General features: G+C 35.9%; 1 protein-coding gene across 6 annotated transcripts in view; it reads right to left on the bottom strand.

Moving 5' to 3' along the window:
- Positions 1-2,730: 2,730 nt before the first annotated feature.
- The window catches only part of LOC126458130 (kinesin-like protein unc-104), a 376,183-nt gene continuing 364,474 nt past the window's right edge, over positions 2,731-14,439 (bottom strand). For all 6 annotated transcript variants that reach the window (XM_050094968.1, XM_050094971.1, XM_050094972.1 and 3 more), the window contains 6 exons: positions 13,561-13,725; positions 13,386-13,474; positions 12,630-12,900; positions 7,041-7,177; positions 6,181-6,282; positions 2,731-3,456 (listed from right to left, as the gene is read on the bottom strand). In XM_050094968.1, coding sequence (XP_049950925.1) covers positions 3,378-3,456; positions 6,181-6,282; positions 7,041-7,177; positions 12,630-12,900; positions 13,386-13,474; positions 13,561-13,725 — 843 coding nt within the window. In that variant the 3' untranslated portion in view covers positions 2,731-3,377. The remainder of the gene's footprint in view (positions 3,457-6,180; positions 6,283-7,040; positions 7,178-12,629; positions 12,901-13,385; positions 13,475-13,560; positions 13,726-14,439) is intronic.

The following is a 14,439-nucleotide window of genomic DNA, read 5'->3' on the forward strand; positions in this document are numbered from 1 at the left end:
GTCATATTAGAAATAAGAAAGAACAGCTGTATTTATTTTTGGACAGTAATATCAAGATCTATATATTTATTTAGATATGGATAAACTGTTCAATTATATATTTTTGTGGTGTTTAACACCAAATGAAATATCCCAATAGCTCTCAGAAATGTCAAACCAATAACAATTAAATTACTGGTTATTAACTGACCTAGAAGCAATTATCAGTTTTCAGGGGATGCTGTTTCTTCTTTACGTGGGCATCATTCATAATTTTAATTACAGAACCCAAGTTTATGTTTCCATACTGTTACACTTGTAAAAGACATTTTTAACACTTGATACCACTGGGGTATGAAGAAAAACAAAAATAATACTGATAATGCCTATCCAGTACTGAACATCTCAATAAATATACCATTGCTGTGGCATGGAGAACCCAAATTAACACATCTGTTATGGGAATTTTCACATTATATATTATACTGCATTAAAAAATTAGCAGCTCTGTATATTTATCTATTGATCCAAATATTTACAGCCTTTACTTTCCCTTAAATGATTATGAGAATCATTTATAAAATATTTATGAAGTATAAAAAATATAGCAATTAAAACATCTGAAATAAATATTGTGGTGCGTAAAGCATCTAACAGTTAACACATGTTAACGATGAAAATCATCAACAGAAATAAAAATGTTATTTTACATGTGAAAATAACTGATGAATTGAAACAGACTTTTATGTTTATTATACTGTTTTCCAAAAGGTGTGAAAGTTAATTCTTTAAGGAATGAAATGTAATGAACTGCCCTTTCAAATACCAGTATCACTGTCCAGGATACTTCCAAGGTAAAATACTTTATTTACAGATCAACAATGCCAAAGGCAATAATCTAAGACATGTGTAAGGTATGTTAATAAATCCTTCATTTTTCTTCAATGTTTATTTATTCACTGGATTGGATGATCTTTTTTCAGTTTTATACACATACATGCTGAAAATCTGAGTGTTGCTTCTCATTTTGTATTCACATATTTTTGAGGTCACTGTACAATTATAAGAGTCATTTTCTTTATGGAATGTAGTTGTGATGTGAAAGACTAAGTCATGGTAGGTTTATGAAATATGTTGAAACCAACTGACCCTACTTCCACTGAGCAATGTTTCTAAAATGAGGTCTCAGTTTTGTGATGCAGATAAGAATGGTGCATATGTGGGACTTTTACTGCAAACATTTAACACTAATAGATATACTCTGCATGTTCTGCAGGTCAGTATTGTGAAAATAAACAAACAAATACTTTGCCCTCATCTACATGCTGAAAAATTTTCTCAGCCAAATTTGGTAACAAGACTGTGTCTATGGCACATTTTGGATGTGGAAAAGTTATTTTGTAATACTGTGTCACATTTAATAATAACAAGTTTCTCATTTTATGCAAATTGAGATTCCATTTATCTGTATTTTCACAACACACAAAAGTTAAACAGAGCTTCAACTACCACAGAAAAAGTGAATGCCTAGTCTTGGAGTTAACTTCATGTTCAAATACGAGTCTGAAGCAATCATTGGTGATGACACATACATGTAAGACAAACCTACACAAAAAGATGTTCTGTAGAAGTGCCATGAATTCATCTCACTTTTTCTGGTTTTAAGATTCCTTCATTACTAGCAACAACTTTTCTGAATGTACACTGAAGTGAGCAGTATGTTTATATAACTATTATATACAAAGACTCATATACACTTGTGAATTTTACAACACTAACATACTACTATCATTTCTTAAGTTTTTCTTCGCAGTTCACTGTTTTTCCCAAACCATAACAGTGAACCCAGAAAACTCTTAAGAACAGCCTCCCTTAACAATAAATAATGGTAACTATTTTCAAACAACATAAATATTGAAGAACCACATAATATGGAGAAAAGTCTCTAACCTATCTTGTACAGCCATATCTTCTCACATACAGATTATACATTGAACAATATAGAGAGATTAAAAGAACTTAAAAATGGTTTTACATATTTACAATTCTGTTCCATTTTAGTAACAATGTAATACTTCAGTCAATTCACAACCCCAAACTGCACTTGTGTTTCACAATTATTCTGAATGTTAAATGGGTCTCTCTCTCTCTCTCTCTCTCTCTCTCTCTCACACACACACACACACACACACACACACACACACACACATAGTGAAAAAAAATCTAAAACTAATGTTCTGTACCAAAAGTAACAATACTTGGAAATAAAGCTTTTATTAACACTGTAGCTCAATGGAAGTAAGGTTAGCCATTTGGTTGGATAAATAACATATATTTTTTAGTTTTTTACAAGACACCTATGGGTCTATATGGAAACACTGCGTACATTTGCTCACCAAGACAAATCTGATACAAAGCACAAGCATTAAAATGAAGTATAAAGAGTGTGTGATTTTTTCTTTATATAATTTGTACATATGTATAATAAATGTCATATGGTCACTCTTGGATGTGAAACAGAAGTTTACAAGTAGTTACTAATAGCAACCTCATCAACATCCAAGAAAAGACCTATAAGGAAAGGAAGAGAATGCCGTGCTTTTCCATTAAAAATAATCTTAATTACATACCACTATACAACACTCATAATTTTTATAATGTGTTTCATGCAAGAAAATGTAATGTACATGAATTTGGCAGTCTTTAAATGTTTAATATATGCAGTCTATTTGTACACAGGGCACAAAAGAAAACAGTTCAATTTTTATTTTATTAACATCGAGACCAATTATGGAAATTATAATTACATATGATTATCTTAACACCAGTTTGGCCAACCAGTCACACTACTATTTGATACATTCATGGATCTGTATGCTCTGTGATAGTAAACAAAGAGGGTTTCTTTCACAATCCTGACAGCTTATCTAAATACACTTCCTGGTCATTCCTCAGAGCCACACTTCACAAACTGCTAGAAAATTAAATGGTCACTAACTGCACTATAGTAGCAAAAATACATCTTCTGATATTGAAAAGTGTGTCTAAGCCTGTTTTACAAACTGAAATTTAACAATAAGGACAAAACAGAATATAATATTTACTTGCTTGCCAGTGTTGTTGCTGGACCAGCTAATTTATGTAAAAAAAGATGATCTATACTGTCCATAACCACTTAGAGGATTTTGAAATGTCCTCACATAAAAGAATTATCTTCATGAAAAAACTCAGATCATTAATGAAATTCTGGGTAGTGTAATCTAACAGAATTGTATCCAGTGATTCATCTAGGGAATTCATCAGACAGGAAACTGTCAGAGAACAAAGCAAGCAACTGCTTTGCAAAAGGAAGTGTGCATAAACTGACTTTCAGCTCATGAAATGCCAATGTAGTCTCTTCATTTTGTCACCTGTACTGCTGGCTGTATTGTGGGAATAACGGGTGGCACAATTGGCCGTCTTCGTGCCAGTTTTGACCTACAAAAGAAATAAAGTTATGTAAGATTACTGCACATTACTAAATATATGAATGAACAGCAAGAAAGACTACAGCTGCTAATACTGAAGGTGAATGAATGCTGTGATGGTATCACCAGAAAACACAAGATGCAAAGATTGCACCCCACCCTGAAACACAAAACTGGCGAGGACGAACTGTTTAGCAATCTGATGGGACTTTAAGACTAGGCAACAAGCAAAATTTTTTTACAAAAATTGACATAATATCACTGGAAATGAAATACGCAATCGCTTGTTTTAAAACAGATTTATTGTCTATTTTTATTGGCTATATTTTGCTTTAAGAATTATATAATTAGGTATGAAACTCAAATGCACTTAATTTTCAAGCGACCTCTTACTTTTAAAAAGCTGACACAACACGAGATGTCATTCATGAACAACGTGAAATCGCCTCTCATCTGTCACATCATTTTGAACTGATATAAACAAACATTTTCAACATTTATTTTGTTTCCATTTGCACCATGTTACTTACTTCAAATTTAAGCTATCATCTTTGAATTATCACCCCTCAAAGCTTATTGTTCCCTTGCGCAGTTCTTTGACAGTTTATGTTGTAGGCACACACAAACTTAGCAGACATGCATGTACTATATTGCTAAGAAAGTGTGAAACATTCCTCTGATTGTTTCAAGCAGAACTTTCTACCACTTTTTACTAGTGCACTTCAGAGCACCTCACACCATCAGGTGATGTTAAAGAAATAGACAACAGTTAAGTAAGAAACCATTGAACAAGTCTACTTCAGCACTTTGTCAAGTTTTGAAAATGAGACTTTTAGTGTACGAGGAAAAAATTCCCCCTCCCCCGCCCCACTTTCGAGGTTCACTTGATCACAAAATGGAAACTACAGTGAAAAATGATAAAAGTTTATTTGAAATATTTAACTATGCCTTCCAGCTACATCTTTACATAGTAGCTGCTCCAACATACACATGTGTTGCAGTGTTTGCAGCTCGTTATCTGTGGCAAAATACTGTTCTCCTTGTCAGTGTTTCATGAGAGCAAAGAGATGAAAATCAGAGGGAGCCAACTCCAGGCTGTGTGGTGAGTGATCAAACACTTCCCATCGAAAATGCTGCGGGAGAGTCTTTGTTGCAACTGGAGTCTGTGGCTGAGCATCCTCAGGAAGAAGAACAATTCCTGATGACAACATTTCTCTTTGTTTCTTCTGAACTGCCCTATGTAGGCACTGATGAGTAAGGGTGTATGGTGCTGTAGTGATGGTCATGTCACATTCCATGAATTCCACCAACAAAACTCCTTTTTATTCCCAGAATACAGTACTCATACACTTTTTGATATGCTTTCACTGTACGGATTGCTCTTTAGTTTCTTTATTTTTGAAATGGACTCATGTTTTGTCCCTTTTGACAATTTTGTTCAAAAAATTTTCTCCTTCATCATGTTAGCATTGGAAAAATGATAAGGCAGTGTCCATTCACGGTGTTTTCTGTTGGTGAGAGAGTATCTTGGGAACCTATCTCACACAGGGTTCATGGTACTGAAGTGTCTCATTCATGATGGTATAGAAAGTTGACACTAAAATTTCAAGAAATAAATCACTCAACACAAAAATTGTGAGCTGATGAATTCCTTGAATAGCCTGATCTACTCATTGAACACTATCGTCGAATGACACTCACTTTCTTCTCTGATGGTCTGTATCATAAATGTCTGTATGCCCTGCTTCAAAAACACTCATGAAAGTTTCACTGTACACATTACTCACTTGTCAATGAATTTTGACTGCAGTGCACTCCTCAGCATGAAGACATTGAATGACAGCATGTACTTCACACTTGGCAGGAGACACTGTTGTTTTAGGTATGTGATGTGACTTGATCGACAGGCATACTAGAGACATTGCGCAACACATTTGCACAAAGCTTCAATTCCATGACTGACTGGACCTTGGGAGTGGGGAGAAAGGTACATGGTCGCCACCAGTTGTTTGTGAACTCACATTTTGGATCAACAATGGTTCATCCTAGTGGCAAAGATGCATACCAGCACACCCAAAATACAGTACTAGACTGAATACCAGACTTAATTTTATTTGACTGTCATTACAACCAATGAGAACAAGGAAAAGTTAGGATTTAATGTCCCATCAACTAGAAGTTATTGGAGACAGGACACTAACTCACTGGATGAATATAATGTAGGAACACTGCCATAATCTAATGAATGGAAAAAAAACCACATATACTTGAAGTGATTTGAGTAAACTACAGAAATCCCAGTCTTTATTGCTAGATGGAAATCTAATCTCCATTCTTCCCCAATGCAAGTCCAGTGTTTTAACCACTTCTGCACCTCACTCAGTGGCACAACATGAAAGGGAAGAGGAGTGAGTAATGAGTATGGAATACAAAATAATTAAGGAACTGCCAGTCCATGGAGTCCTGAGGTAATATCGATATCTTGTAAAATGCAGATTGTGGAAATAATAGTCTTGTCTTGTTTTTGTGTGCGAGTTTTAAATATTGCATAGTTGTGTGTATACAATATAGTGAAAATATTAAATAGCAAAATCACTACATAAACAGGAACTTTTAAAACACTACTGAGTTGGCTGTATGGCCAAGATGCCAAACAACAATATTAAAAATGATAATATAAAAAAAGATATCGAATGACAAATCAATACATGAAGTTGCTATCAGTTTGACCTACCTGATTTGACCTGCTAACAGAGGATTTATGGCATACAGCCAGTCATGCACCTCTTTGTCTCCCAAAGTCTGTAATAAAAATCCTCTGTGTTTCGTTACAACACTGAAAAAAAGATTGAAAGTGTGTTATTTTCACTGGTATGAAGTTACCAATGCTCATTTCATTCAGTCATTGCACTCTGTTGATATCGACATGAAGGCATACTTTTAGAGATGTGGAGCATGTCAAGGTACACACAGATAAAGTGAAGCAGCCCTTAGAAATTGCATTAATAATTAATTAGTGTCCAGCTGCTTTCAATATTTGTTCTTACTCAAGCAGTGTTTGATTTAGTAAAATCATGGAGAATGAATATAGAACAAATAACCAACAAAGTCGCAGACAATTGTAAAAGAATAGAGGAAGGGAGAGATTTAATAACGAATTGTTAAATAACTATTGTAAATTAATATGTACATGCAAAATTAATATTAATGTCTCACATACAGTTCAGCAAGAGAAATTCTCATATTCATTCATCCCTTCATTAACTCACTAACACCAAGTGTTCTTTGAATCCCACTGTGAAGAAGAGCCTTCACATTTTCCCTTACTTCCACACTACGACTACTACTACTACTACTACTACTACTACTACTACCGCAGACATAAACTACTTATTTATTCATCTTCATGAACAAAACTCACCTTGAAAAAGGTGCCATTAAGTACATAACTGCAAGGATTTGTTCTAAATTTCTACGTACATAAATTGCTGTTTAATTAAGTTAAGGGCTTCATCAATGTTAATGATAATAATGTTACACTGAACCATTCACATAAAGTTAACTCTCAATTAATCCACAAATAGGAGTGCTCACCTGAAAGCATTTGGCACCTTAACCATTTCCAGTTGGTCTTCAGAATATTCCACTTGTGCTGTAGCTAAATTAATAAGTGCTCGTTCTACAGGATCCTTTTCTTCTCGGAAAATAAACACGTATGGCCTTCGTACAGCCTACAAAAGATTAAATATTAAATCATGTACCTGTCTCAAAATATTGTATCGCAACAGTGTCATACAACTCTATAATTCATAAATTATTCACAACTTACTGGCACCATTACTGAACAATTCAGATAGAATGTTTCTAAGAGTCTGTTAGATGTAAACCCAAAGAGCAAAAACGGTTCGTTGAAGAGAAAAACCTCTGTAGCACTAAGCCCCATACGTCTGAGTGTAGAACTTATAAATTTGTATTTTTATTCCATAGAATGTATAGTGTGAGTCATCTTGTCTGTGTTTCTACTATGCTGATATTTATCAAGACTATATTTTGCATGTTTTGTAGTGAGATGATAGCTTCCGGAAAAAAGCTCAGGAATGAGAGTGGAGTACCACAATGCATGTTGCCTATGAAAAACATATGGTATCAATGTAGTAAGTGAGCAGAGAGTCTGAATGCATGGTCAGGGTCAAACACAGAACTATGAGAGCTTGACAGTGTGAAGAATTCACAATGCAAATGCAAGTGAGTGCAGGTGAATGAAACAAGAAGCTGAGCTAGAAGTGGCATGTGGCTAACTTTGGAGTCTGCGTGGTTGCACCAGGAAAATTACACCTCCCAGTGCAGTGCCCAATGCCACTAACACCACTTAAGATGCAGTCACATATGACATTGACTCTTAGACGATGAACAACTCCTCGTATGACATACAGGAACAACTCCTCGTATGACATATATGAGTATGGTGGGGATACCAAATACCTTCCCCCGTTTAGAGGCAGACAGGACCAAAAATGCCCCAGACTGTACCAGAATCACCAAGGAACAAGGGATAACAGGAGTATCTGCAAGGGGTTATGCATGGGTACTATCTACCAGGATGCCAGAGGCATGATGATGGACTTACACTAGATCAGCGACTGGTGGTCAAGCGGTCGAATAGTGGTAGTTTGTATTAGGTGATAAAGAAATTGTGGCTCCTTACAGACCCTGAAAAACTAGAATTTGCAGAGTTGAGTACATTACTAATGTACTACAGTGGTCAACTAATACACATGATAACTGCTCACTTACAGTTCAGTCAACATTATAAGCATCCCAGGCAGTCGTATGCAATATAGATAACCAACTTACAGGGAGATTCGGATGTAGATGACATGTTGAGTGTAAACAATGCAGCATATCCTGCACAGGCTCTATTTTGTGATGTCATGGTGTGGCTGGTGCCAGATAGGACAGTTCAGACTAAAGTGTTAGTACATTTAGATGCAATGTTAGACAAGGTAGCACTAATTGCAAAATCAGAGGAGTTGGTTGCTGCAGTGAAAAATGTGTTTTTGGATGATTGGCAGATGGCAAAACTTGACAGTTCACACCAGCAGGACGGGTCCCCATCCAAGATTACTCAGGCTCTAGTGCCCAAGTCAGCAAATTGGTTAGCCAATTGTAGTAATGGAGGGGATTCCCCAGCATCTCACCATTGATCAGTTATATAGGTGGGTGCCACAGTAGACTGCTCTATGTCTCTGCAGCACAAGTCACCCACAGCAGGCACAGGGTACCGTTGTTCCAAAGTCTCAGACTCACCCCTGTAGGTACAGCAGTTTTCATCTGGCTGCCCTAAAAATGACTGCCGATACAGAATGAAACTTCCATGAAATATTTTATGTTGTTTTTCCAGTTTGCCACATGTCAGGAAGAGATTGTCACACCTTCATGTTGCTGACTAGCAGTTATTCCAGCAAATATGGCATAACTGACAGAGAAAGTGTAAGAATTTTACAATCACTGCAGAACTTATTAAAAAAGAATGCCTGTTCTATTCTAGGGCATGTTAAAAAATTCTGATGAAAAAGTATGTGGTTTTGTCACTATGAGACATTACTTAAATTGCCTTCCTGGTTATTGCGTTGTAGCTAGTCAGTTAGTCTGCCATGAGAGCTTTGTTTGTTAAATATTATCTTTATATATCTGACCACTTAGATGTTCAAAGTGTGTATTTCAGCTGTTTAATTTTGATGATACTTTTAAGTTTCATATTTCGTATAGTCTTTGTATAGTTATACGTTCTGTTACTTGCTCTGTATTTCTGGTTTGCAGACAATCTGAGGTTGGGTTCTACCTGAAATGTGTCAGATAAAGTCATTGATTTATCAGCTGGGTTAAAATTGCCTTTTGGCCATCCACATGTTTACAAAGTTGCCCCTAAATCACTTCTGGTGAATGTCAGGATGGTTCTCATTAAAACTTTGATGACCCAGCAAACCAGAAGCTTCCGATCCTTCTCCAATGACCTCATCAACAAAATTGTATTACTTATTAAGTCAATCTGTAAGACAATCTTTATACCTAAAGGTAAAAATACTAATTAGTAATAAAATTTTTGCAGAAATGATACACAAAACTTCTGCTAAATATTGACTACAAAAGACAACGGTAATTTCAAAAATTTGGAGTCAAAGGAACCAGATTAATACCTGAAATAATCAGGATGGAGAACATCTTCTCTGTACTTGAGAAACATGTTATTTATCCTTCCTGAAGAATATACATATGAAAGCTACAGCATTGATCATACTTCTTCAGGACATCAGAAGAATCAGGCAAGGATATTCCATTGCACCAGAACTATTTTCAGGAGTCTGAGAGTTTTTAAATACTTAAGCTCGGAAAAAAAGCTTAATGACAGACGTTAACAGAACACAGCCAAACTGCCTTTGTTTTGCAGTAGATAAACTCCAACACTGAATGGAAGAATTTAATAGAGAAAGTTTGAAAAATTATAAAAAACTAAAACAATGTGTAGTCAACACATAAAAGTTAAAATAGTACAAATGAACAATAATGTCATATTAATAACTAATGAAATTTAGGTTTAGGGCATTTGAAGATGATTGGGTGGTCAATAAAAGGAATAAACGAAAGAGTAAGGCTCAAAACCACATCAACCAAAAGACTAAAAATAAACACAAAATATATCTATTTAAAACAGCAGATAAAAATTTGCTTGTTGCCTTCCTAAGAGAGAGTCTCCATTCCTTCCAATCTAATTATGTAAGTATAGACCAGATATGGCTCAAATTCAAAGATACAGTATCGATAGCAATAGATAGATTCATACCGCATGAAGTTAATAAGAGACAGGATTGATCCACCATGGTACACAAAACACGTCAGAACACTGTTGCAGAAGCAACGAAAAAAGCATACCAAATTTAGAAGAAAGCAAAATCCCCAAGACTGGCTAAGTTTCCTGGAAGCTCAAAATTTAGTGCGGATGTGAATGGGAGATACTTTTAATAGTTTCCACAATGAAACATTGTCTCAAAATATGGTAGAAAACCCAAAGAGATTCTGGTCATATCTAAAGTACACCAGTAGCAGAAAACAGACAATACCGTCACCGTGCGATAGCGATGGAAATGTTACCGATGATGGTGCCTCTAAAGCGGAGTTACTAAATACAGTTTCCTGTAATTCCTTCATGAAAGAAGACGAAGTAAATATTCCAGAATTCGAAACCAGAACAGCTGTTCGAAACCAGAACAGCTGTTAGCAAGAGTGACATAAAAGTAGATATCTTAGGTGTTGCAAAACAACTCAAATCACTTAAGAAAGGCAAGGCTTCTGGTCCAGATGGTATACCAATCATGTTCCTTTCAGGGTTTGCAGACACAATAGTGCCTTTCTTAGCAATCGCATACAACCACTCACTTGACGAAAGGTCTGTTCCTAAAGACTGGAAAATAGCACAGGTCACACCAATATTCAAGAAAGGAAATAGGAGTAACCCATTAAATTACTGACCCATATCACTGACCTCAATTTGCAGTAGGATTTTGGAGCATATACTGTATCCGAACATTATGAATCACCTTGAAGAGAATGACTTATTGATACATAACCAACATGGATTCAGAAAATATTGTTCTTGTGCAATGCAGCTAGCTCTTTATTCCCATGAAGTAATGAGTGCTGTTGACAAGGGACTTCAGATCAATTCCATATTCCTAGATTTCCAGAAGGCTTTCCGTTCCTCATAAGTGACTATTAATCAAATTGCGTGCATATGGAGCATCGTCTCAGTTGTGTGACTGGATTCATGATTTCCTCTCAGAGAGGTCACAGTTCATAATGATAGACAGTAAATCATCGAGTAGAATAGAAATGATATATGGAATTCCACAAGGTAGTGTCATAGGTCCTCTGCTGTTCCTGATTTACATAAATGATCTAGGTGATAATCTGAGCTGCCCCCTTAGATTGTTTGCAGATGATGCTGTAATTTGCTGCCTAGTAAAATCATCAGATGATCAATTCCAATTACAAAATGATCTAGAGAGAATTTCAGTATGGTAAAAAAAGTGGCAATTGGCATTAAACAAAGAAAAGTGTGAGGTCATCCACATGGGTACTAAAAGAAATCCAATAAATTTTGGGTATACGATAAATCACACAAATCTAAGGGCTGTCAATTTGACTTAATACCTAGGAATTACAATTACGAGCAACTTAAATTGGAAAGACCACGTACTGTGGGGAAGGCAAAACGGAGACTGCGCTTTGTTGGCAGAACACTTAGAAGATGCGACAATCCCACTAAAGAGAGAGCCTACATTAAACTTGTCCGTCCTCTGCTGGAATATTGCTGCATGGTGTGGGATCATTACCATGTAGGATTGACAGAGGACATCGAAAAAGTGCAAAGAAGGACAGCTCATTTCTTGTTATTGCGCAATAGGGGTGAGAGTGTCAATGATATGATACATGAGTTGGGGTGGCAGACACTGAAATAAAGGCGGTTTTCTTTGCGGCGAGATCTAGTTATAAAATTTCCATCACAAACTTTCTCTTCCGTAGATGAAAATATTTTGTTGGCACCCACCTATGTAGCGAGAAATGATCATCATAATAAAATAAGAGAAATCAGAGCTTGAACGGAAAGATTTAGGTGTTCCTTTTTCGCATGCACCATTCGAGAGTGGAATGATAGAGAAGTAGTATGAAAATGGTTAGATGAACCCTCTGCCAGGCACTTAAGTGTGAATTGCAGAGTAACCACACAGATGTAGACGTAGAGTAAAAATATACTGGAGAGTTTTTAGTAAACTAAATTGATAAGTTAAAGTAGTTCCATACATACTGAAAGCAATGAGTGATTTGCTAAAATTAACATTTTAATGCACATATCACCATCCTGTGATCACATTCCATAAGATATTGTGGATATATGTGGAAATAAACAATTACAAATGTTGCACAGCATGTTGATCAAAAATTCTAGACCACCAACAGTACAATCTTTCACAATCAAATTTTGGCAACAAACATTCCTTCTACAGTCAGTTTTCAAACCATCATGCTGAGGCAACCACAAGTGAATAATTATGATTTAGTGACTTTAACAGCTGCTTTGTCTTTTAGCATCTTAATAACTACACATGTCATGATTGGATCACTTACCACCCATCTTTTTTTCCAGCCATTTGTCTTATGCTCCAAGATATTGAGGTAGCCTTTCCGGGAAACAACTGGGCTGATGCGGATTTCTTCCATTTCTGGAACATACAGGACAAGGCCAGGAGAAGAGCTTGTTGACATTGCACTTTCCTGCTGCCCTGGTGTCTGCTGCTGTTGCGATTGGTCCGGCACAAGTGTAGACGCGTCTCCAGATGCTGAGTTACAGCAGAATGGCTCAGGGGCCACTGCTCTCATTTTTTCCGGTGAACACAGTCTGCAACAGTCATAGGTAGGCAGTTTCTTGACACTTAAAACTGGATGCTGAAGGAAGAACTGCATCAAATATAAATAATTGAGTAAACTAATATGAGATAGAATTGCTGACCTTTATTACATTCTAGAGGCAAAATTCTAGAGGGGGGGGGGGGGGGGGGGGGGGGGGGATGAAGAGGAATTTACATTGACAATAAGCAAATGGCCTAGTGCACTGTTAGCCAATACTCATTACGTGCACCCTGCCACTTTCCTGCTTTACATTTGGGACTCTGTCAGTCTTCAGTTATGTTTTAAGTTTCTGTGTGTTGTCCTATACCAGCTGACCTTTGTTTCGGGTGGCTGGTAAGCAGATGCTCTACTTCTCTCATAAAAAATTTTAGTATTCATATTTTTCTTCCATTTTGAGTAATTTTATGAACAAGTTTGTTAAACAAATATATATTCACAATGATTACGTAATGTGCATGATAACAGGATGCTTACTCAGCTGATGAGGTGGATATAACACTCGATGACATGTCAGGAGTCTCTTCAGTTGGAGAAAGATCTGCATGTTTTGCCATTGGTAAATCCTGCAAATCAATTTCCAATTAAAGAGATGCAAACAATGTAAGAAAGAAATGATACTGAGCACAATCTACTTTAAATAAATTTTTACCTTTGTAGGTATCCTGCCCTGAATGAGCCGAATACATTTTGTTGCCAGTTCTCTTTCATGTTCAGTCATCTCCCATGGTTCATAGACATCCTTAGATGGTGGCTGGAGGATTACAGGGCTTGCCCGGCCTTCATTTGTTGCTTTTGCCACCATGTTACAGACTTCCTTTATAAAAAAAAAAAACAGAAAGTAAACAACTGAATTGTCTGTTTTACATTCATGACATCATTATAATGATGCTCAGATTAGAAAAATAAGGTAAAAACTATTTCTCTTTAGGAGTAGAAATTGTGAATTACTTCAATTAATAGCTACTTAAGATAATATAACAATGGCAGAAGAAACTTATAAGCACTGTGACTAGAGCTAGCACAAGATAAAGTTTAAAAAGTTGAAAAACATGGGTGATATTAAATGTAAATGTTCAACACTAGCAGGTTTCTGAATTTTAGATAAACAATGTTTTATGTAATCCTTTCTTCTGTTTTCTGAGTTCCTGTGTCCTAACTATCACAAATGATTTCCTCCAGTAATACATATTTTCTATTTTATATCTTTAGAATATTGTTATTCACCTTTCTAAGGCATCTTTCTTCTTTTATTCCCATATAAAATTCTATTCCATGTGTCCCAAATTGTTGATATCTTTCTATCCAGAAGGCAGTATTCATTTATTTCCATTCCAGGACTGATTACTATTTTTGAGCTTCTGATCCTCATGCTTTATATAAGGAAAAAGTTGTCAAGGAGAATGTAGGAAGACAATATCAGTAGTACTATTTTAAAAAGTGTCTTGAGATTTCCTTTCTATATTTTGATGTTATTACTCTAATTTTATTGCCGTAAGATCCACAAACTGCTTATCAATCACTCTTTATT

Source organism: Schistocerca serialis, chromosome 2, assembly GCF_023864345.2.
Source record: "Schistocerca serialis cubense isolate TAMUIC-IGC-003099 chromosome 2, iqSchSeri2.2, whole genome shotgun sequence".
Classification (NCBI taxonomy): Eukaryota; Metazoa; Arthropoda; class Insecta; order Orthoptera; family Acrididae; genus Schistocerca; species Schistocerca serialis.